Consider the following 25,119-nt stretch of genomic DNA (forward strand, 5'->3'; position numbering starts at 1 on the left):
GCCAGAATTCTAATGTAGAACAAATTCAGCTAACTGGTAATTCATTAATTGAAATCTAGGATTAACTGATGTTTTATGTATGTACATTTACTTTCATCAGAAATAAAATAATAAAAACAAATTGATATTAGGGATTATATGTTAAAATGTATATGGAGATGGATGAATAAAGGCCTTCCCTTATGAAAAAAAAGGTATATGGAAGATTGGAGTTAGTCTGCATTACTGTTTATTAAATAGTTTACTCTTCTTAAAATTAATTCTTAATTTGATCAAAGGAATAAGTGAAAAGATAGCATAAATGGTAGTTCCCTGCCCCATATCCTCCTCCTAGGGTTAACTACTTTTAACTCTCTCAGCATTTTCTTTTGTTTTTTAAATAAGAATAATAAATGGAAAACTCTTGATTTTATCAGTTTTATAAAAAATTGGGGAGTTATTTCTGGAATTAATTCATTTTTATTTTCATTTGCTTCATTTTCTTTGAACTTAAGATTAAATCTTTCTTCATCCTTTGTCATCTCTACAGTCTGTCAGTTCTATTTTGTTCCCAAAGATCTTCCTGTATTTCATTATTTATTGCAAAAGAACCCCTATACTGTCTAACAAATAATTGGTTTGTCAGCATGGAGGCTACTTGGCAAAGTATGCGTTTCTGAAGACTAACTACTCCCTCCTGGTTTTCTTCCTCTCCCAAATGGCTTTATGATTTGGAGACTGAAGTGTTCCTGCCTTCATATTTGATCTTTTTTTTTTTTTTTTTCTGTCATACTGGTTTGACTGAATAAAAGGTTAATAATTGAATAAGGTCATTTCTACCCTTTGGCGAAAGTAAAGTTCTTTTTGTTTTAACATAGCGTCTCAATGAAGTCTTACCAGCTATCTTGTAGCCTCTAGAACCTGTCTATAGCTCTCCAACACTGAAAACAGAGTTCCTATCTATGCCTGTAAAGCATTCACCTTCTGTCTGAAAGGCATCTGTGGGTGTCTACTCATTTGCAGAGTGAAAATGACTGGCAAAAGTTAAACTCCTTCTGGGTTCAGGTTGTTAGCTCTGCTTGCTTTCTATTTAATAACTTTCCACACAGGGGTTTCCTCCTCTTTCTTACCCTTCACCTTACTGATTTTCTGTGAATCCTGTCTTTGCCACTTTATAATTCCAAACATCATTCATTCATTAAGCAAATGTTTATTGAGTGTTTACTATGTGCCAGGCACTCTTCTAGGTGCTGGGGATATAGGGATGAACAGCATACTCACACATATAGTCTAGGTAGGAAGACAAGGAAAAATACAAGTTTTTTCAAAATGTGGTAAATGCTGTGAAAAAATAAAATTGTAGGATAATAAAGTGATTGCTGCTAACGTAAAGAAGGTTAAGAAGGTTTGAGGAGGTAATGTTTGATCTGAGAATTGAATGAGCAGAAGCCAGCCATGTGGAGAAAAGAGGGGGAAAATAGTTCAGGCCAGAGGGGGCAGTTGTATGAAGACACTGAGATGGAAAAGAGCCTGAAGCGAAGGCCTGCATGGCTGGACCATGGGGAGAGAGCGGTAGGTGATGAGATCAGAGAGAGACCAGAACCATGGCGTGGAGGACCTTGTGGACCATAGTAAGGACTTTGGATTTTATTCTCTGTGCAGTGGGAAGCTATTGGAGGTTCTTAAACAGGGGACTGGTATGGTCTGATTTGCATTTCAAAAGGTTACTCTGGGTGTTGGGAACAGGGTACCAGTGCACTCACCAAAGTAGAGTATGTGGTTTAAAAAAATTTAATTGCGGCCGGTCGCAGTGGCTCATGCCTGTAAACCCAGGACTTTGGGATGCCGAGGTGAGCGGATCACGAGGTCAGGAGATTGAGGTCATCCTGGCCAACATGGTGAAACCCCGTCTCTACTATAAATACAAAAATTAGCTGGATGTGGTGGCACGTGCCTGTAATCTCAGCTACCTGGGAGGCTGAGGCAGGAGAATCACTTGAATCCTGGAGTTGAAAGTTGCAGTGAGCCGAGATCACACCACTGCAATCCAGCCTGGCAACAGAGGGAGACGCCATCTCAAAAAAAAAAAAAAAAAGAAAAAATTAATGCCCACTGCAGGAGGAGCAAGGTTTCCCTTCAATGTTTTTTCCCCTGGGAATAAAATGTAGAGGTCACGGAAACTATTTTTGATTATGGGGCATAATCCGGAACTATTTACCTGCTTCATGCTGACTTCCTGTGCATGATCCCCGATGATGTCAACATTGGAGTACCCCACTGCTGAAAGGTCTCCATCTTTTAGGATAGAGAGATTTGCAAATACCCATGTCACATTTAGATTATCTGATGCTTCCATTTATATTTATAAACAAATTAAAGTGGATATAGAAGTTACTTGAAAGTGTAAAATGTTAGACAGTTATGGCACAGTATCACTTTTTTGCTATACTTATTTAATTTTGGAAATTGCCCTCCCTAATTTACATTTTGCTTTTTTTTTTTTTTTTTTTTTTGAGACAGGGTCTCACTCTGTTGCCCAGGCTGGAGTGCAGTGGCGCAGTCTTGGCTCACTGCAGCTTCCGCCTCTAGGGTTCAAGCAGCTATCGTGCCTCAGCCTCAGAGTACCTGGGATTACAGGCGAGCGCCACCATGCCTGGCTAATTTTTGTATTTTTAGTAGAGACGGTGTTTCACCGTGTTGGCCAGGCTGGTCTTGAACCCCTGGCCTCAGGTGATTCAGCCGACTCAGCCTCCCAAAGTGCTGGGATAATAGGAGTGAGCTGTAGCACCTGGCCCTCATTTTGCATCTATTTTAATGCTTCAATTACACTCCTCCAGAAAAGCTTTAAAAGATTCCTTTTATTAACAGTATTTAATGTTCCTCACTAGGGAACTCCAGCTGGGGCACACAGCCTTGGAGACTCTTTATCATCCCAAGACTGCAGTAGAATTATGATTAGAAGCAACTCTGGTTAATTTTTTTTTTTTCCCCGAGACAGAGTCTTGCTCTGTCGCCCAGGCTAGAGTGCAGTGGCACAATCTCGGCTCACTGCAACCTCTGCCTCCCAGGTTCAAGCGGTTCTCCTGCCTCAGCCTCCCGAGTAGCTGGGATTACAGGCACGCGCCACCACACCTGGCTAATTTTTGTATTGTATTAATGAATTAATCATTGTAATTTTGTATTTTTAGTAGAGACAGGGTTAGTAGAGACCACCATGTTGGTCAGGCTGGTTTCGAATTCCTGATCTCATGATTCGCCCACCTTGGCCTCCCAAAGTGCTGGGATTACAGGCATGAGCCACCGTACCTGGCCAACTCTGGTTAATTTTTAAGTTGATGTAGGATCTTTTCTATCCCAGTTGCATTAAGATACTATTATTTCTAACTTGGTAATTTTTTCCTAAATGCACCCATTTTATATATTGTGGTTGGCACAGTACAGGAAAAGACAGGCAAATAAGAAAAACTGTCAGGTTCAAACATGGAGTGGTGAAGATTTGTACTTAAGTGTAAGAGGAAATTTTGGTAACAAGGAAAGCATGGGTTTGTTGACTATAATGTTATCATTTTATAATGCCTGAAAACTAAGGTTTCAAGCCTAAGGCACTGAAAAGAATGGAATTCCCTGATGAAAGCAGTTGACAGAAGATGGGGGAACCCATTGGAGAAGATGATTTCAGCTTTGGATATGTCAAGTTGGTGCTAGATATTCAAGTGGAATTATTCACTTAACTCTCAGATATGCAGGATGGAAATTGAGATGAGAGGCCATAACTACGGATATAAATTTCAGTTGTAAAATTTGTTATTTTTATTAACAAATAAAGGAGAACAGGGGAGGGAGGCAGTTAAAGAACCAGAAAGAAGGCCGCTTGCGGATATTCTTCATGTTTGTTCAGCAGTGGCGTAGCCTCTTAAGTGTATATATATATACGTAATGTTATGTGGCATGTGTATGGTATGTGGAAAGATTGTCTGCATTTTTCTTATACATTAACTTAAGAAATACCCCACCAGAAGCAAAAGGACAAAGATTTTTAAAATACTCAGTCCTTAATTAATAATGCTTATTGATACACATAATAAAACTGGAAAGAGCTAACATTTATCAGTTATTTTTAAAATAGTGAACAAATTCCATTTTCCTGATCAAATTTAGATTTAGATGGGCACGGTGGCTCACGCATGTAATCCCAGCACTTTGGGAGGCCAAGGCAGGCGGATCACTTGAGCACTGGAGTTTGAGACCATCCTGGCCAACATGGTGAAACCCCGTCTCTACTAAAAATGCAAAAATTAGCTGGGCGTGGTGGCACATGCCTGTAGTCCCAGCTACTCAGGAGGCTGAGGCAGGAGAATTGCTTGAACCCAGGAGGTGGAGGTTGCAGTGAGCCAAGATCGCAGCACTACACTGCAGCCTGGACAACAGAGTGAGACTCCGTCTCAAAAAAAAAAAAAAAAAAGGAAAACAAAAAAAATACAAATTTAGAACTGTTAAATTTTGACCAGGAAAATTTGGATTTGGTAAAATAAGGCTACAAAAAAAATCTCAGAATGACAGAAACTGTAATAGATAATATATGATAATGAGAAAATTTGATTGTATCAACTCTCTGTTGATAAGTAAGTGCACATAGAAAAGAAAAATGTTGGCCAGGCATGGTGGCTTAGGGCTGTAATCTCAGTGCTTTGGAAGGCCTAGGTGTGAGGATCGCTGGAGCCCAGGAGTTTGAGGCTAGCCTGAGCAACATAGACCCTGTCTCTACAAAAACATTTTGAAAAGTTAGCTGGGTCTAGTGGCACACGCCTGTCTGTAGTCCCAGCTACTTGGGAGGCTGAGGTGGGAGGATCACTTGAGCCCAGGAGTTTGAGTCTGCCATGAGCTACAGTTGTTCCACTGCTCTCTAGCCTGGGTAACAGAGTGAAACCCCGTCTCTAAAAAAAATAATAATAATAATTTTTTTTTAATAAAAAAGTCAAAATGGAAAAAAATGATTTAATTGCTGTGTAGAAAATTGTTCAAAGAATTAAACTAGCTATAGGAATATATTTGCGAGGCATTCTGGCTCACACTATAATTCTAGCACTTTGGGAGGCCAACGCAGTGAGGAGATGGTGTGAGCCCAGGAGTTCGAGCCCAGCCTGGGCAACATGGTGAAACCCTATCTCTATAATAAATACAAAAAATGTTAGCCGGGTATGGTGGCATGTGCCTGTAGTCTTAGCTACTCAGGAGGCTGAGGTGAGAGGATCACTTGAGCCTCCAGGAGGTTGAGATGGCAGTTAGCTGTGATTGCACCACTGCACTCCAGCATGGGCAACAGGAGACCCTGTCTCAAAAAAAAAAAGGGGGCGGAGTTTGGGCAGGGGGAATATATTTAAGTAAGTTCTCTGTGAAAGCCCATCCATGTTGGCATATTTCTTATTTATTTTATTTTTTTAAAGTCCTCCCTGCAGTCCAAATATGTTAGCATATTTCTGATTTCAGTGTTTTTATTCGTAAACACGGCATCAAAGCCCAGGTAGGGGAGTGTGAAAACACTGTCCAATATATCTTTTACCTCAAGGAGTGTAATTTCAGAAAAGTAATAAGGTGAAAACCCGCTTTCAGGAGTTAGAGACTAGAACTAAGGAAACTGAAGTCTGTCATTCTGTTTGATGATAAAAGGAAGACAAATTAGATAGTTGCTAGGAGTTGGGGAAGAGCTAGAATAACAGTGTGGTTATTAAAAAATAATAAGTTTCTGTATCTGAGAAGGCAGAGGAAACATGGAAAAGGTGCAGTACTAGATATTTATACAAGAAAGTTCTACACGGTGAGAATTCATGGTGTAAGTCAGGTGGTTAGCTTTGGAGAAGGGCAGGTGAGGCTCATGGCGAGGAAGAACACCTCGGCCTCGTCTCTCTAAGCTGATGGGATGACAGTAAAGAATACCAAGTAGGGCCCTGAAAGCAGCAGTCTAGAGCAGCTGCTGCAGGAAAGATGATGAGACAAATAGTAAAGTGAGCATTTTCAGAGACCGAGCTGAAATTGCACAGAATTATTTACTCATGGTTCAGGTGTTTGGGCTAGGAGGCGAAAGTGGAGGAGTGCGAGTGGAAGGTTGGGAATTAGTAGATTGAGAGAATGCGTCGGTGTTCATGTAAGTGCCACTAAAATAACAGCGTCTAAGGAACCTACCGTGGTAGTGAAGAGCCTGTCTCACAACGTTTCTGTCAGAGCAGATGTAAGGCACAGTCTTGCATCTGTGAGGATATTATAGAAAATAAATCAATTTGGGTTACTTTATTTCTTATGTATTTTGACCCCTGGTTTCTGCACAGTCCACAGCAGGAGCATCATTATTGGCTAATGCCTCACCTCTGACTCTCATGACATCACCTTTGTCTGTAACAAATCAAAATGTGACTCCTTTTGGGATGCTGGGTGGCCTTGTTCCAGTGACCATGCCCTTCCATTTTCCCTTGGAGATATTTGGCTTTGGAACGGACACAGCTGGAGTGACAACCACCTCGGGATCTACCTCAGCCGCTTTCCACCATAGCCTAACTCAGAGTAAGTGGGGCTCTTCTATTTGGTTGGGCTGTCTAGCTTCACAGAACAGGAAACCTCACAAATTTATTCTAATTAAGAGTAGTCCAGTTGGAGTTAATGAAGATTATAGTTTTGTTTTGTTTTTTTAAGAAATGCAGTTTATATATAGTAAGTCAAATTATTGGACACGGGTTTTATATACAGTTTTTAAGCTATCTATACCACATTTCCATCTTAATGAAATTTTTAAGAGGAAGGCAATTGTGTTGGGTTATATGCATACACATACATTAACATAAGTAAATTTTTAAAAACATGCTCTAGTTTTAGAAGGCCTTTGAAGTCAGGTGCTATGCCTGCGTTACATAAATCAGTTTTCATTTTTGGACTAAAAGGGCTCAAATCTGAATTTAAAGATGACTGACAAGTCTGTTTTCCTCTCAGATTTACTAAAGGGTTTACAGCCAGGAGGAGCTCAGCATGCAGCAACGCTTTCCCACTCACCTCTGCCTGCACACTTACAGCAAGCATTTCACGGTGAGAACGCCACCTCCTTCTTCATCTCTTTCTTATTTGTATAGGCTTATAGATATGGATTATACTTTTCTGAAAACAATGTGAATGGAATGACAAAGGAAAGAGCCTTTTTGAAGGTGTTTATTATGTGGAAATGATGACTAATCAGAGGATTCATAAGATAGTTAAAAGTTATGTACAGTAATGATAGTAGTTTACATTTATTGAAAGCTTACTAAATGCCACATAGTCTTGTGACAGCTTACATGGATTAGCTAACTTAATCCTTACAGTAAGCCCCTGAATGATAGATGACGATCTCCATTTTACCAATCATGAAACTGAATCAGAGAGCTAAGCAACTTGCCCAAGATAATACACAACTTGCCCAGATAACAAATGCTTGATCTGAGATACAAACCCAGGAAGTCTGACTCCATGGCCTGTATTCTTAACCATTAAATGTCTTGGCATTTTAGCGGGGATGAAATTAATATGATCCTGCCAGGCACAGTGGCTCACCCCTGTAATCCCAGCACTTTGGGAGGCCAGGGTGGGCAGGTCACCTGAGGTTGGGAGTTCGAGACCAGCCTGGCCAATATGGTGAAACCCCATCTCTACTAAAAATACAAAAGTTAGCCAGGCTTGGTGGCGCGTGCCTGTAGTCCCAGCTACTTGGGAGGCTGGGGCAGAAGATTTGCTTGAACCCGGGAGGTGGAGGTTGCGGTGAGCCGAGATCACGCCACTGCACTCCAACCTGTGCAACAGAGTAAGACTCCGTCTCAAAAAAGAAAAATTAATATGATCCAAGCTGTATGCATTATGTCCTTGTAGGCAGCCAGATAGCTCTGAAATCTGACATTAGGCAGTCAGATTAGGCAGTGTGCATAATACACTGGGCTCCAGCTTCTCGTTTTCCCCAGCAGTCTACCTCCATAGACACTGATATTATTCTGAAGCCTATTTTCAGGATGTTTTGAGGAGAAATAACTGCTCAGCTGCCCTCTTAACTTTGGAAGTTGTCTAGGCCTCACTTTTTTTTTTTTGGCCACTGCATTAAAAATGATGTTTGAACCAGTTTACCATTAACCACAGTGCAGAGATGGGAACTGAGGGGCAATCTTGAGGCAACAGATTGCCATTAATCCTCCAAAAGAACTAACTGGTGAGCTGTCTCAGTCTTACCCTTGAGAGTGGGCATAAAACCACAGTTGTATAAAATGGGTAACACAGAGTCGTGGCACAAACATCAGCAATCCCTATCTTCCTGAACTCTGACTAGTTTAAATATCTAAAGAGAATTGCCCTGTGACTAAAGCACGTCCCCCCCGGGTGTAGACAGCTGCTTGGTATAATGAATCCAGCTGAGGGTAGTGTACTTATGGGCAGATTGGCATGACTGTGGCCACCTGCAAGGAATTAGACAAGCAGGATTCTTGTGGCTCAAAAAGACCCCAGTGTTGGCTCTTACACGAACTATCAAATTTATCTATGCAGCACTGCTATTCCAGGGGGAGAAAGGAAATATGACTGTCAGTATTTTCCAAATAACTAAAGTTAAAAAGTTTAAAATTTTTCAACCAGGCATGGTAGCTCATGCCTGTAATCCCAGCATTTTGGGAGGCCAAGGCAGGCGGATGGCTTGAGTCCAGGAGTTCGAGACCAACCTGGTCAACATGGTGAAATGCTATCTCTACAAAAAATACAAAAAATTTTCTGGACATGGTGGTGTGCACCTGTAGTCCCAGCTACCCAGGAGGCTGAGGTGGGAGGATCACCTACACCTGGGAGGTTGACGCTGCAGTGAGCTCTGATTGTGCCACCGCGCTCCAGTCTGGGTGACAGAGTGAGAGTGTGTCTCCAAAAAAAAAAAAAAAGTTTACAATTTTTCCTTTAAGAAACATTTTAAAGTATAAGTCACTGAACTTGAGGATCAGACTTGGATTTTTGAATTCCAGAACTGCCAGTTTGAGTAGGCTTAACTTGTTTGACCATCACTTTCTCTTGCTTGTAAACTGGAGACAACAAATGTTTTTTAATGACTTCATATGAGAATTTAATAAAAAATAATTGATTTAAAGCTTCTAGCTTGGCACCTGGTGCATAGTAAGAGCTCAATTAATGTTAATTAATTTTATTTAGTCTAAAACAAAGGTCAGTAAAATTTTTCTATAAAGGGCCAAATAGTAAATATCTTAGGCTTTGCAGGCCATATGGTCTCTGTCGCCACTACTCAACTGACCATTGTAGTGAAAAACAGCCATAGGGAGTATTTAAACACATGAATATGACTGTAAATAAAACTTCATGTGCAAAAGCAGGCAGGGAGTCAGATTTGGCCTATGGGCTGTAGTTGGCCAAACCCTGGTCAAATTTGTTCCTTTTCACCTGTGTATTTCTGCCATTCATGCCTCTTCCCTCAGAGTAAAAGGTTTCCTTCTCCTGTCCTTTGCTGTCAGGCATGGGTTGTCTTTGAGGCCTCATTTTTCTTGCTAAGGCCATGACCTGTTGGAGACTTTCTCCATATTCTGTTGGCTCTCCAAGTCATTGGGCCTTACCCTTGCCCTGGTATCCCCCTTTCCTCTCCTCCTGTCCAGTTTTTGTAGGTAATTTAGTTGAGGCTTAAATGAAGTAACCAACATTTTTTCTGCAAGCATTTAAACAGCAGTATGTAAAAATAGAAATTATTTTGAGCTGGTGTGGTGGCACACACCTGTAGTCCCACTACTTAGAAGGCTAAGGCAGGAGGGTCTCTTGAGCCCAGGAATTGAGGCTGTAGTGCGCTGTGATCGCACCTGTGCATAGCCACTGCACTCCAGCCTGGAAAACATAGCAAAATTCTCTCTTAAAAAAAGAAAGAGCCAGGCATGGTGGCTCATGCCTGTAATCCCAGCACTTTGGGAGGTTGAGGCGGGCAGATCACGAGGTCGGGAGTTTGAGACCACCCTGACCAACATGGTGAAACCCCGTCTCTACTAAAAATACAAAAATTAGCCGGGCATGGTGGTGTGCGCCTGTAATCCCAGCTACTCAGGAGGCTGAGACAGGAGAATTGCTTGAACCTGGGAGGTGGAGGTTGCAGTGAGCTGAGATCGCGCCATTGCACTCCAGCCTGGGCAACAGAGCGAGACTCCATCTCAAAAAAAAAAAAAAGGAAGGAGCCTTGTCCCAGTAGCAGACTTCCCTGTCGCTTAAAGCTAGGTTAGAATGAGCACACAGACTCAGCTGGATGTTTTTCACTACAGATGAAAAGTTTGCTACATTTGTTTACACAGATAATCAGGAATTATGAAATGCTGTGTCCTGGCAAGAAATTTTATTTCACTTACAAAAAAAAAAAAAATGCAATTGACCTGTCTTCCAAAGGAATTGAAAGATGTAGTAGGTCCCTCGGAGGTAGGAATTGTGTCTTCTGGTTCCTTTATAACCCTCTCATGGCATTTGACACAATTGGCTGGGACGTAAATGATAAATACTTGTTGAAATCATATTTAAAAAACACTGAAAACCACAGTCATTTGAGAGAAGAGGGTCATTGTTGTTGAGTTTTTATCTCCATGATGTTGTATCAACCTCTATAATGCTATATGGCATGCAAGATATTAAAAGTTACATCTTTTCAGAGATGTCGTTCACAAAAGATAAAAGTTAATTGTTCTTTTTGCTTTGTTTTTCTTAGCTGGTTTTTGTAACATATGCACCCATACCAATTTAACATCTCTTTTTCTCAGATGGAGGCCAAAGTAAAGGGGACACTAAATTACCACGGAAATCTCAGTGACTGCCCGGCAAGCAAAGGAGACGAAATGTTTAGTTGACTGATGGAATCTACCTGATGGGAAAGTACTTATGTGGTCATAGGGCTGCTGTTTCTGTCGATGTTTACATTCTCTCGTCCCAAGCACTGTGGTGAGGAGGAAAAAGAAAAGAAAACATTACTTGAGCAAAACCAGGTGCAGGAGGAAGAAATGCTTTTGTGCAAAGTTAGTGACCTTTGGTCTCTTCTAAAGAATGACAAAGTTACCGTATTAACAGACTTGAAAGAGACTCAGTTGTCAAACCCACAGAAATACAAATTTGATTTTTCCCGGGGGAGGAAGAAGGAAGTCAAGAGAATTTGGGTAAACATCCATCCATCCTGGGGGTTGGATCTGAACACTTACAGACATAATTGCTAATAAAAGGCATTAAAAACTGGAATTAGGCCAGTTTGTCAGGAATAATGATCATGTCTATTTGAATGGACTGTGTAGCAGATTTGCCACAAAAAAAAATAATAATGATTCTATCTCCGATAGACAGTAGCTGAAGAAATACCACACCCTCAAAAATCCTGAACAAACTTGAATCTCCTCCAGTGTGTAGCAACTCCCCTAAATCAGTGGACTAAAGATCCTTCAGGAAAGTTATTTTAGCACAGTGATATATATTATTAAATCATCTAGATTTTTAAAAATCAGGAAGTTGAGCCTGTTGCTCTTAAGAGATGAAACCTAGATGTCCCCTTTTTGTAAAAGGGTCAATTTCATCTTCCGTTCAGAAGCAGGTACTTAACTCTTTTCTTCAGGTGATTTGTGCATCTAGTATTGACTGGTTAATTCTTACTTCCATTCTTGATGTTAAAATGTGACTGTGTTCACATTTTTCTCTTGAGAAATGGGGATCTTTACAGGGTTATTGCTTTGCTGCTTTTAGCCCTTGCAGCAACTAAACTCTAAGTTTCCCCAATTCATCTAACTTCACAACTTCTCCTTCTGTTCTTTTAGCTCGTGGTCCTTCAGGTGATTATTAGCTATTGGTATAAACAGGTAGAAGTGTACACTGTGTTTCTTCATTGGTCATTCGAATGGCATGAATATAGTTTTTGAATTTTTAAGATGGTATTTTAAAGGGAGGAATCACATTAGGATCACAGTCACGATGTATTTTTACTCCCTGTATCCAGTGTAGCGAAATTGTTTGGAGCATTTGAGATCCTAAAGCTTTACTATTTACTCAGTGTATTGATATGTGAGTAAATCTGCAGAAAATAAGACTCCTCCTTAGTTATTATAGCTTCCTTATGCAAATAGCATATTCAACAAAGGATGTTAAGGGAAAAATTTATGGTTCTTCTTGGATACATTTGATTTGATGTTTTTTTTTTGCCGCATTATTCTAGTTTTTTAAGCTTCTGAATATTTTCATACTATATCAGAGAATTGTGTAAACTCTAAATGGTGTAAGCTTGATCCATTTATAATGACACTAACCTAAAAAAAATAGACTGGTAGTGACAAGATTTATTGCATTTGTGTTTATTATACATTACCCTATACCATTAGATTTACTCAATTAAAAGTATTAACCAGGCCCTTTTTTCTTTTATACACAGAAGTCCCAGATATCCTACAGGACTGTGAATAAATAACCACAGATCGGTTCAGATCTGTATGCCTATATTTTGACTTCAAAGTCACATTGGCTTGCTTCATAGCGAAAAAGTTAATAAATAACTGAAAACTTTAGTTCCAAGAACTTGTTACAGTAAAGGGAAAGGATTATTTCAAAGGAATCACTGATATAATTTCTTGACTAAGAATTTAGTTTATCAATAAAACAAATATGGATGTAGTATGAACCCCAGTAGATATTTTGGAAGGATACTGGGAGGATGTTGCAGAGAGGTTTGACTTGAATTCAGTATGTTTGATGAAGATTTGCTTGGTTTCAATTAAGGAAGCTTGCCCAATTTTTTTTATTTTTTCAAATGTAGTGGACCTCTTGCTTTTACAAAATTTGAACAGAAAGGTCTTTGCTTCATACTAGGGGAAGTGATGGGATTTTCCTTTGCGAAGGTGACCTTTGTTTTACTTCTCATACCACAAGAGAAGTCGAAGTGCATATTAATTTCTCTTCCTGAATACTTGTATATATGTTTGTCTGTATGTATATGTACATACACACATATATTCATATAAATGACTAGTTTGAGTCAAAAAATCATTTGAATGTCTTAAAACATCAATTCTGAATCATGCCATGTGAAGATCCCTGGTGACTCTCATCATTAGAAAAGAACAAGATAATCAGTTCTTTTCCCTTTAACATTTTAAACGAACCAGTAAAAATATCTGAAGGCCCTTGGCTCCAAGAATATAATATGGAGATTTCTTCTGTGTTCTCTTTAGTCTTGATTCCTTGAGGACTACTGTCAGATCCCTACCTTAAACCCCCATCTGCACTGACGACTTACATTCATTTCAGTCAGGACCCCCCCTTTTATGTTGTATGAATCAGTCAAACATCGTTGTATTTCTGTATAGATAAAGTGTGATCAGAGAGTTTCTACATGTAAATAGTAATCTGTTTCTTTTCTAGATCATAACATTGAAAAAGGTGCCCATACTTTATGGTCACCTGTCTTTACCGTTTTTATTACTAAAAACAAACATATAAATTGGTTATTTTTTAGCACAGAGACTTGTGACTCATACTGTATTTTTGCACTTAAAAATCAAATTATGTTATTTTTTAAAATGGTGAGTCATTGGAAAGGATATCTATAGAGCAACGTGTATTTCTGAAGAGCATTAGCAACATCCAAATGCAAAAATAATCAGCACACATGATTATATCCCACTCCTCGGGATTCTTGATTCAGGAAGATTAAGCTGTTTGTTTTCAACTGTTTTATATTTTAAATTGCCTTCACTGATATATAAGCTGTTACTGTACATACAAGTTAATCCTCAGTATTCACAAGCAATAACAGTCAGCAGGGTTGTCCTCGGAGATAGCTATGCTGAGCCTCAGTTGGAGACTGGGAGCAAAGTGTCAAGCTCATTCAGAGCATCCAGAATAAATGCAAGCAATAATTTCCATTATAAGTCAATTATAATTCTTGTATGCTTTTGAGGTCAGAGGGTAAATGAAATCATGATTTTAAAACAGCCTGAAGAAAAAGGTTTTGGGAAAGGAAATGAGGCTAATCTGTAGTCATACAATTCTGATAGTTTGCGGAAATGAGAAGATGGTGATAGTGCATTGTTTCGTGCCCACCCCCCTCTGATGGATGTTGTTGGCCCAGATTACATTTTCACATCACGGACATTGAATAGGGTTTACCGAATCAGGAAGGTAAGGGGAAGAACCGGGCACATATGTGTTGGAATACTGTGGGTTTGACACCTGGTTGAAAACAACTTATTGGACATGATTTTTAACCCAGGATATTTTTTTCCCAAAGCAGATCTAAATTGTTTACTACCCAGGGTTGGAAAGGGCAGGCACCTCTAATCTAGTCTTTCTCCTCTGGTTGCCCTCTCCCACGCCCCTTTCCACCTATACTTGGTTCAAGACATTTTCTGAAACGAAAATTCTACTGTTATTCAAACTGCCATTGGTTATGAGAACTCTGTGTCCTTTGGGATCATCTCTTAGAACTCCAGTGATCTATCATATTTGCTGCTACATTTGTAAAATGAACTTTGCCTGTATTGGTTGACTTTAATTTACAGTTCTTTATTTCTAGGATGTTTTGTCCTCTAGTTTGACTCATGTATAGAATTAGGATACTTTATTTTAGGAGTGTACCATAAAAGCACACTGGTCCCTTTGTTGTTTTTATTATTTAGGTTTGGAATTTCTGTTTGCTTTTTTTTTGTTTTTCGTTTTGTTTCTGTTTTTGTTTTTTTTAAAGTTGGAAATAGAAGAATGAGAAAAATCTATAATCAGGCCAAACTTGAGAACTTTCCTGTGCTTCAGCACTGTAATTCTGCTGACCTAATGTTCTCAAAAGAGGCACTTTTACTTTCTATTGTGCATGTATGATTGTTGTTTTTTGCTTTTGGGGGGGCTTTTGTGTTTGTAATAATGAAGCAGAAGAAAAGTGCAGTAGTAGATAAATGATCACAACATGTTATGCAATTTTATTTTATAAAATTTTAAGGGGAAAAGTTTAACTCTTTGTAAATCATTTCTTAGCTCTGGTAAAATGCTTATATTACTCCTCTAAAACGTGCTCAATTCAGGCCTTTGTCTTTGTTAAGTGCCTTTTTTCTTTCTTTTTTCCTCTCTTTTGGAACTATTGTCAGATTATCTTAAAGTACAGACTGATAAGTCAGGGGATTCAGGAGGAAGAATCTCACACTTGCCAACGTCATGTCATGCTGTGTAACCCTCTTCCTTTTCTATGTATATGGATATATGTGTAAGATACATACATTACATATATATAAAACTAGGAGCTGCTGTACCATTGCATCCTTTCCAAACACTCCCCTTTCAATGTTTGCAAAACTTCTGCCTTGTTTATTCCATTGCTTTTAGTTGATTAAAGTGGGTGGATTAGAAAAGTATCTTTTCGGCCAGGCACGGTGGCTCACGCCTGTAATACCAGCTCTTTGGGAGGCCGAGGAGGGTGGATCACAAGGTCAGGAGATCGAGACCATCCTGGCTAATGTGGTGAAACCCCGTCTCTACTAAAAATACAAAAAATTAGCCAGGCGTGGTGGCAGGCGCCTGTAGTCCCAGCTACTTGGGAGGCTGAGGCAGGAGAATGGTGTGAACCCAGGAGGCGGAGCTTGCAGTGAGCTGAGATCGCGCCACTGCACTCCAGCCTGGGCGACAGAGCAAGACTCCGTCTCAAAAAAAGAAAAGTAAAGTATAGAAAAGTATCTTTTCACAAGAGGCCATCTTCGCCCTTTGAATATCTGCTTGTAGAAGTTAATAACAATACACACACACGTCAGTTACTACAAGTAAAATAAACTTAGTGAATCATTGACTGTTCTTGGATATAACCCACTTTTCTATGCTCTTTAAACTTGGCATAAGTAATATAGGAGACAGCATTGGAATAACAAGAGTACCTTGCAAGTCACATTGGTAAGGTGCGCTAGACTAAACGTGCGAAGGCTAGCGTTAGAACCACGGTTTGGTATCTAAATAAGTTTAGAAGGAAGTTAGCAACTATCAACGTTAAAAATGTATCATATTTTCTTCTGGAAAATGATTTTTGAAGAAATCATATAGCTGCATATCTATCTGTTAAAAGATTAATAAACTCAGAAGTAGAAAGACTTCAGATGCTGAAGAAAACATTCATATAATCTATAGCATTCTTGAGAGATTTTCCATTTGCTTTTTATTTGCTAGATAATTACATTTGGCTTAATCTGATTTTATGGTTATTTAGATTTCTCCCTTGAGCAAAATAACATAATTTTCAGTATCTAAGATTCATCGATTTCTTGTTGAAAACAAATAGATGTGACATGTTAAGGGAGACCAAGTTGAACCATCCCTCAAACCCAGTACAAATATACCTAGTAAGTGCCCCCCTTTCAATACATTCTAATTGGGAAGAAGAGACTAGTGGCTTAAAAGGAAAAAGCAGAAGTTCCTGGTAGTGTTACCTGATAGCAGAACTTACCAGGCAGTTGGAATTCATGAGTGTTATTCTTGAATGACTGTGTCTAGGGGGAATATTGTTTAACCTTCGTGCCTCAGATTACCCATTAGATAATTGGGTATAATCATATTCACCTACCTCCCAGGGATATCAGAGACTTTACTATTTCAAAAATATTTTGAGTTTTTGTAGAATGTCCTATATAATTAAAAATAGTATTATCATCTTCCTGCAGAGGCTAAAAAATGTTTTCCTTATAATGAGTATAAAAAGCACCCTATGATTTTTAAATTAAAAAAAATCACTGGAATTTTAATTTAGATACATATTTGTTATTTAAACATTATCTTTGAAGTGGGATAAAATGTTTAGTTTCAGGTTAACAAGGGGGAGAAATAACACTAAGTTTAAGTAGTTTTTTTAGCCTTTTACGGTGTTATTGTGATTTTTGTCAAGGTTGTGGAGCTAAAGTTAGATAAAGTTATGATGCTTGGTTATTGGAGTTGATAAATGATCCTGGAAGTTTTAACTGCCTCACTTTTCCATCTTCTCAGTCTAATTTCCTTTTATTGCTTGTTTGGGGATGGATAGCTAAGCTTTTTAACTTTCTGAGTAGGATGTCTCATTCTTGCAAATCAGAGATTGTGTACTAATTCCATGAACTGTAGGTGTATCCAGCTCTGCACTGAAGGGGTGAGCACTACACACAGCCAGCCGGATACTCTTGTAGCCATTGCACCTTTGTAATTCATGCTTCTTCAACCCATGAAAGAGGTGGAGCCATCAGCTGCTCAGGTTGTAAGAAAATGGGAGACGGAAGGCAGGATTCACTTTCTAACTGGGTCGGGGTGGGGAAGGTCAGGGTAGAAGGAAACATGTTTTCCCCGGCTCCCAGGAGGAGACGAAGATCGTTTTATCCCACCTTCCATCCCTGTATATTAAGTAGTACTACTACATAGAATTTTCCCGTTATCGTTTAAAATAATAGCAACAGGAAAAAAAATGGATGCTGCAGTTTTAGTTGGGGCTAAATGCTGAGCAACGATTGTTGGAGTGTGTGTGTAAATTTAAATTGTAGCACATATTCACGGTCAGGAAAGGAGAATGTGGGATGAGGAACCAATTTTATCAGGTTCAAGTGAGTTAGTAGAAAGCACCAGGTCCAAGCAGACAAAGCATCTGGTTAATTTCCAGAATTGGCTAAGGTCCACTGAATCTCTAAAGATAGGATGCGTGTGTGTGTGTGTGTGTGTGTGTGTGTGTGTGTGTGTGTGTAAGACACTTTTTGGATTTTTGTTGCTTTTTCCAGATAAGGCCTTAGTTAGCCTCTAAATATCAACTATGCAGATAAACATACTACTTTTTTTTCACATTTACCTGTCTTTTCCATTCTTAGATAACAAATGTTAAGACCCAAAGAAATAAGGCATAAGGGTTTTTGTTGAATGTGTGTTTGTTCTTCTCGGGAAAATTAACAGAAGCATAAAATAGAGATACTTTGTGTGTTCATCTATCCTAAAATGTGAACTCTGTATTCAAAAACTATCTACAGATCCTTTCACTGGTGCAAAGCTGTAGTTAGTATCATGGAATGTCTTTGGGTTGTTAATGATAAAATCATCCCAGTGTTCAATTCTGAGAGTTTTAGATTATATGACACAATGTTCAGGTTTATAGAGCTGAATGGGTGGTCAAACTCTAATTAAAAATAGCTTTGAATATTAATGTTGAATTCTTCTTTCATGGTTTCCTTTAGTCTTCATTCTTTATTCAGAGCTCTTAATCATATTGCTACACTAGAATATGAGTTGTATATTAGGAGTCTGGGGAGGAAAGGTTAAATTGTCTTTTTCATCCTCTGCTCACTCACTGTGGCAACCTATCCTGTGTCCCCGTAGAACTGAAAAGTAAAGCCGTGTGCAGGCCTGCTTTAGAAGACTGTTTACATCCCAGCAGAGGAATCAGGCAGGGACTCTCTTAGGATTTTAATCAGACTGCCTTTGAATAATGTGATATTAAATTTTATTTTTCTCATAGACTCTCAAAGTACCACTTGCTTGAAAGTAGCTACTTGTGATCTTTAATTTCCTTATATTGTAATAGTTCTACTTCTCAGTCTTTCCTGTGTATCTCCATTTCATAGTGGGTTAGTACTTAAACTTCGGACACTTTTCCAAACTGTTAAACAAGTCAGGAATGCTTTTCAGAATCGCAGTAGTATTATTAGGGTCTCTGTGTCTAGGACTTAACAGTCATCAGTGGTCATCACTGGGACTAGAGGTTTTTTTTTCCTCTTCTCCTTTGTATTAAAAAATAGATTTTGCTACTGTATAATGTGGCATTTCATGACTTCCTCTTGTTACTTTTCAAGATTATTCTAAAGAGATGGAGATCTTTATTAGGGGCTATTTCTCATAATAGTCTGCCTTGCTTATTTTCATACTCCCCCTGAAATAAGCCTACTTTTGCAAACAGGCCATATGAATCAAATTTTATGTTTGTTCCTAACAAAATTTTCTATATATTATTTGTTCCCACTTTGCTAATAATAATATAATGATTTTATTGTAAATCTGTGTTTTAAATATTTTATAATAGAGCACTAATGGAAACCTAATAAATACAAACAAGATGACTATTACCCAAGATAACATGGAAATACTTCTGTTTTTGAAGTTAACAACACCGTCTGCCCTCAAAGCACATTTAGGAGTATCAACCAAGACCAGCCAGTTGACATGTTTTTCTGTGTGACAACCTGCCCTTAAATTGTCAGATCTTAACTATCTTGTGTTTGCTGTGCTTGCAGCCGTAAGCTTTCCTCCTTTTTTGCTTATCCCTGCTGTTTGTAGGGTTAGTGTGCCCTCTGTCAGAAAATTGGGTTTGCTTTACTATACCTGCAAAATTACCAAGGGTTACCCCAATGTTGTCTAGAGGAATTAAAAAGAACTTAGTTGACAAAAGTATTACTGTTTTACATAGTTAATTGGAAAGTTGGCCAACTTTGGTCACCTATTTTTGAGTCTTGGCTATGCCTTTGTAATTAGTTACATATACCTTCTGAGACCTTCAGATAATCAGTGGGCCCTTCCCAATTAGAGGTAGGTTCCCAGCCTACAAGTAATTTCCTGTGATCCATGGCAAGCCTCCAGAGAAAACATTCAAGCTTTGCACTGCCCTTTTGTTGATTGTCATTGAAAACTTACTTTATTTCAGAAAGTATCAAAAATACCAAATTGGTCTTTCAGAGGGTATGTAAATCTGGGGCTTGCCCTTGGATTTCACTTGTTAAACACCCTCAAACTTAAAAGAAGAAAATAAGTCTCCAGCTGGTGAAAATTTTGTGCCCCAAATAATATATTAATCCAAGTCTACCAAGGTAACTAAGTGATGGGTGTTTTCTCTCTTTTATTACAAGCAAGAAAGTTTATTTGCAGTTGTAAAAATGATTACCGAACTCCAGACCTATTTGCTATAACTGATTGGAAATAATGATTCTGATTTTTAGTCTGGGTAAGCACATACTTCCAACCATTACGGTGTGAATTTTGATAAGGGAAAGACTTGTTTGGTGGCCCAAGGAAAAACAGGACGTATTTATACAGTGAATGTTCACTCTGCAGAGGAACTTCCCTCCAGTTACATCTTCCTCATACATTAGCCACCTCCACACTTGACATAGATGCCAACATGTTTCAAAACCAATCTCGAAGGAGCCTAAAGAGTTGATGGTCCTCTAGGTGAAAGACACGAATTACTGTATTGCATTTGCTTATAGGGAGGTGTGTTTTTACTAACTTGAAGGGATATACTGTATTTCAAAATAGTGTGTGACTTAATATTTTGGGATTTTTTTTTCCTCCTTTAAAAACTGGACCTGAACACAAGCTTTGAGTTGATATTTGTAATAATCTCAGGACCTGAAAGATTGTAGCATTTAGTGTGTCTTAAAAATTATGTACTGTACCAGCCATGGATTTTTGTAAATATACCTGTCTCCCTTTTTGTATTTTAGTAAAAAAAAAAAATAAATTTAAATAAAAGGGGGTGGTGATGACATGTGAATGGGTGTGGGTATGTGTGCGTGTGTGTTTGTATAAGGCTCTTTTGAGATGAACTGGTGCTTGTTTAATTTCCAGCTCAAATTGGAGCAGGAATATGGACAAACTGCTGCTACTGAACCCTGCACTGAGCCGAGGTATTTCCATTTGGTTAATTAAACGCTAGCTACCAGGAAATGACGCAGAAGTCACGTTCTTCTTCCCACTGCCATCTTGCCTTTGCATTCTCAGTTCTACGTGCCCTTTGAACTTTAATGGTAAAACATTTCAAACTTTGTGTGGTTTGCTTGTCTCTAGTTTTTAGAAAGCTCTTATTACTCCTTCCTAAGAAAAAAGAAGGGCAGGTAAATTTTTTTAACCAAAAAAAAATCACACATTTTATAAAACCCTGATGAATTTTGGATATGTGAGAGGGCATAAACATTCCTAAATATGGACCTGCGAATTTAGTAAATTACTCCCATGAATATACTCCTTCAGTGCAGGGATTTTTGTGTTGTTTTTTTTTTTAAATTTTTTTGCAACAGCCTTGCTCATATTCCAGGTGTAGCTAGCAAACCCCTGTTTTTGAAGCAAGAGCCTTATTTGATTCAGTGTAGATGTTTCCTGTCTATCCTTTGTGACAGGGCCTTTTAATGAGTGTTTTTTCTTTTTGTATATGTTACGTGTTTGTTGTTGTATTAAATAAAGAGGAATGTACATACTATCCTCGTGTCTGTTGTGTTATTGAGTTACCTTGGGTTCTAACATCACACTCTCAGCTGTTGGGGAGTATCTGCTGTCCATATCACACTGTGCTAGGTGTACAGGGTACAAGAAGTAAAGGACACAGTCTCCTGCTTCCCAGTATACTCACAATTTGCAGTCACATGATAAGTTAAAAGATAATGGTTCAAAATGTGTCACAAAGGTGTGGTCCATTGCTGCCTGACATTTGAGTTCACAGTGGGGAAGAAACGGGACTGGAGTAATCTGGGAAGTCTCAGTGCAATGGATGGCACTTGAGGTGGGCCTCCAAGAACTGGTGGAATTTGGCCAGATCAGGAAGGTAGATCATTTGCTGTGAGGGACATGTTTGGACAAGTAGAGGAAGGCAGAGCGTGGGAGTCCTTGATTGTGACTCACTCTAGGTTTTTTGGGTAATAGGGTATGTGTGTATTTGATGATGCTGCTACGGTCAGGACTTGAAATGTACATGTGGGAATCACACAAAAATAATTCAACCTTAGAAATTCAGGTAAGAGGCCGGGCGTGGTGGCTCACGCCTGTAATCGCAGCACTTTCGGAGGCAGAGGCGGGCAGATCACGAGGTCAGGAGATTGAGACTGTCCTGGCCAACATGGCGCAACCCTGTCTCTGCTGAAAATACAAAAATCAGCTGGGCATGGTGGCACGTGCCTGTAATCCCAGCTACTCGGGAGGCTGAGACAGGAGAATCGCTTGAACCAGGGAGTCAGAGGTTGCAGTGAGCCGAGCTCACACCACTGCACTCCAGCCTGGTGACAGAGCGAGACTCCGTCTCAACAAAAAAAAAAGAAGTTCAGGTAAGGGGGGTGGGAGAACGATGAAGAGAGAGAAAGCAGCTTGTCAGAGAAAGTGAATAATTTATAAGTGTACGTGTGATCTGCATAGAAAATATAAAAAAGGTTCTTGCTGAAATGGGGGTGTAGGAAAAAATATCAAAAACAACATACACCCCAAAATAGAGTGATGGTATGAGTGCTTTTTATTTTTTCCTTTTAACTGTATTTTCAGTGTGTTGTCATGAAGATGAAAAGAACTAAGAAATTCAAAAAGACATGGACCTCATACATTAGGGGATGAGGGGGACTGTAAGTGCCTTTAGCTAACATTTAAGGACAGTTTTGCAAAAGTGTGTTGTTGTCAGCAGTACTCCTCAAGATGATTTTTGACAAAACCAGAAAACCCTGTCGTTATGTAATTCAACTACTTAACCATGTTTTCACCATCTTGTAAATGTATGTTAACATACAAAGGTGTCATTGTTAACTTTTTAAAAAAAAACTCATATTTTACCGAGAGTATTTGGCATGGGACACTTTTTTCATGTAATTCCAATTAACCTTAAAGTTTAAAAGGTGGCCAAGGCGGGTGGATCACCTGAGGTCAGGAATTCGAGATTAGCCTGACCAACATGGAGAAACCCCGTCTTCTACTAAAAATACAAAATTAGCTGGGCATGGTGGCGAACACCTGTAATCCCAGCTATTTGGGAGGCTGGGACACAAGAATCACTTTAACCCAGGAGGTGGAGGTTGCAGTGAGCCAAGATCGTGCCACTGCACTCCAACCTGGGTGATTGTAGCTGTAAATACATGTGTGTGTACATACATGCATTAGAAAATATACAAAAGAACATACACCCCAAAATGTAGAGTGGTAGTATCAGTACTTTTTCTTATTTTTCCTTTTACTTAAATATATTTTCAATGAACGTGGATAACATGAGTAAGTTGTTTTGTGTAACAAATAGGTGACTTTTTGGTTGAAAACGGAGAAAGAAATGGGAAGGGGCCTCTCCCTGTCTCATCACTGGAAGAAGGGGAAAGAAAGGAATGTGTTTCTTCCACTCAGACCTTAGTAGATCCTAACATTGGATTTGGCTTGGGGGGAAAACACAATAAACTGCTTGATTTAAAAATAAAGATTTGTTTTGCTTTGGGAGGCTGAAGTGGGAGGATGACTTGAGCCCAGGAAGTTGAGGTTGCAGTAATCTATCCTGGGCAACAGAGCAAGACCCTGTGTCTTAAAAACAAAAAGAAAAAAAAGGTTATATTTGGTCGAGAAAAAAAGTACAAAGTACAAGGGGATCTAATGCGTGCAAAGCAAATCTTCCTACCCACAGTCCCATCTTCCTTCCCCAGAGCAACCACCTATCAATTTCTCCGGTTATAAGCAGTGATATGTATCTGAGTTTGTAATATAAACTTAGCATACGTGGCTAGGCACAGTGGTCACGCTTGTAATCCCAGCACTTTGTGAGGCCAAGGGAGGCAGGTCACTTGAGGTCAGGAGTTAGAAACTAACCTGGCCAACATGGTGAAACCCCGTCTCTACCAAAAATACAAAAAAATCAGCTGGGCATGGTGACACATGTCTGTAATCCCAGCTACTCAGGAGGCTGAGGCAGGAGAATCGCTTGCACCTGGGAGGCAGAGGTTGCAGTGAGCCGAGATGGTGCTACCGCACTCCAGCCTGGGCGACAGAGCAAAGACTCTGTCTCAAAAATAAATAAATAAATAAATAAATAAATAAACTTAGCATGCATATACACTGTATCTAGCATTTTTCAGTTATCTTGGAGGTTATTTCACATCACATAGAGGTCTGTCTGGTTCTTTGAACAGCTTTGTAGTATTCTATAGTTGTGATATCACTTATTGATGGGTTGCTTAGGTTACTATCAGAGGTAAACCACAATATCCTTTATATATTTGCCATCTGTATATATTGCAAACGGACAGTCAAAAGTTTGCTTTGCCATGGACAATAAATGATCTAACTCTAGATTTGAGTCTGTCTGAAATCGGTACCACTGCTTCCTATACGTACAAAGCTTTGAGAAATACTTGAGAAAATCAGTCTTTTGTTTAAGATTTTTAATAATTGGAAACAGGCAGAAGAGATGCCTTTGAATTTGGTAAGGGTTGGGTTAATCATGAGATCGTACACTTTTCAAAGGACAATGACAGTCTCTTCTCAGGCAGGCATACTCTGACGTGTCATGGGTGTCCTTACTTCAGAAAACATTGGGCCTCCATATGTGCCTAGGCGTAGTTTGTTTTTTCTCCCTCTGTATATTTGCCTCTTCTGTGTCTCTGTTGTCTCTGTGTTTGTCCCTTCTTCATTTCCCCATCATCTTTTCTAGTAGGGTGGCGTGGTGTGAAGAACAGGTTGACAGCAGACAGACGGGTTCACAAGACCCCACTGTGAAGCTGTGTCACTCTAGACAAGACGCTTTCCCTTTCAAGCCCATTTCCTCATCTGCACAGGGGTGAGACCCCAGGCGGGTGTATTCAGATTACGCACAAGGTATGGAGAGCACCTAGCACAGTGCCTAGCACATAATAAGAGCTTATAAATGGTGGCTACTATTACTCTGTCTCTCCTCTGTCTTTTTACTTCTTAAATGTATGCTTCGTCCTGCTCCCCTAATTTCCCAAAAGTATGGAAGTGAAGCCATAGTGTTGTTTAAAAATGTGGTGTAGTTATTGCTTAAAGTACAGGCATAGATAGATAGCAGTTAAAATTCTTTCATCACAGATATCAGACACCCCTGGCTGAAAAAGTCAAGGGAATCTGGTTCATCTGAGTGGTCTTACAGATACTTGGTTTAGATGAAGCGTCGTGGAGTGTTTCCATGTCACCAAGATCCAGCTCTGTCTCCACTCTGACATTCCAAGGGCCTGGCTCCGCAGGGAGTCCGTGACAGCCTCAGTCTCTCTTTCTATAGTCAAATGCCTGCTGTAGTTTCAAACTATATGTAAGTTTGTGCTGTGGGTAATTTCTTTTTACTTTGTACTCAAATGCAAAGTAATGCGTCAGTCATATGCCTTGATTCATAGCACATTGTCATCAGTCAGCTTGAGAACTCATTCCCTCACTTCATTATCC

At 39.3% G+C, this 25,119-nt stretch overlaps 1 protein-coding gene across 13 annotated transcripts in view; it reads left to right on the forward strand.

The window, feature by feature from the left end:
* The window catches only part of UBN2 (ubinuclein 2), a 102,593-nt gene that overhangs the window by 59,130 nt on the left and 18,344 nt on the right, over positions 1-25,119 (forward strand). For 8 of the 13 annotated variants that reach the window (XM_054496770.2, XM_054496772.2, XM_054496773.2 and 5 more), the window contains 3 exons: positions 6,303-6,534; positions 6,958-7,050; positions 10,761-21,190. The exons of 2 other annotated variants lie outside the window; for them this stretch is intronic. In XM_054496770.2, the coding sequence (XP_054352745.1) occupies positions 6,303-6,534; positions 6,958-7,050; positions 10,761-10,810 (375 nt within the window). In that variant the 3' untranslated portion in view covers positions 10,811-21,190. Of the gene's footprint in view, positions 1-6,302; positions 6,535-6,957; positions 7,051-10,760; positions 21,191-25,119 lie in introns of those variants that run through there. 3 more of the 13 variants (XM_054496775.2, XM_054496776.2, XM_054496780.2) reach the window with 1 other exon arrangement.

This window comes from Pongo pygmaeus, chromosome 6, assembly GCF_028885625.2.
Source record: "Pongo pygmaeus isolate AG05252 chromosome 6, NHGRI_mPonPyg2-v2.0_pri, whole genome shotgun sequence".
Taxonomy (NCBI): Eukaryota; Metazoa; Chordata; class Mammalia; order Primates; family Hominidae; genus Pongo; species Pongo pygmaeus.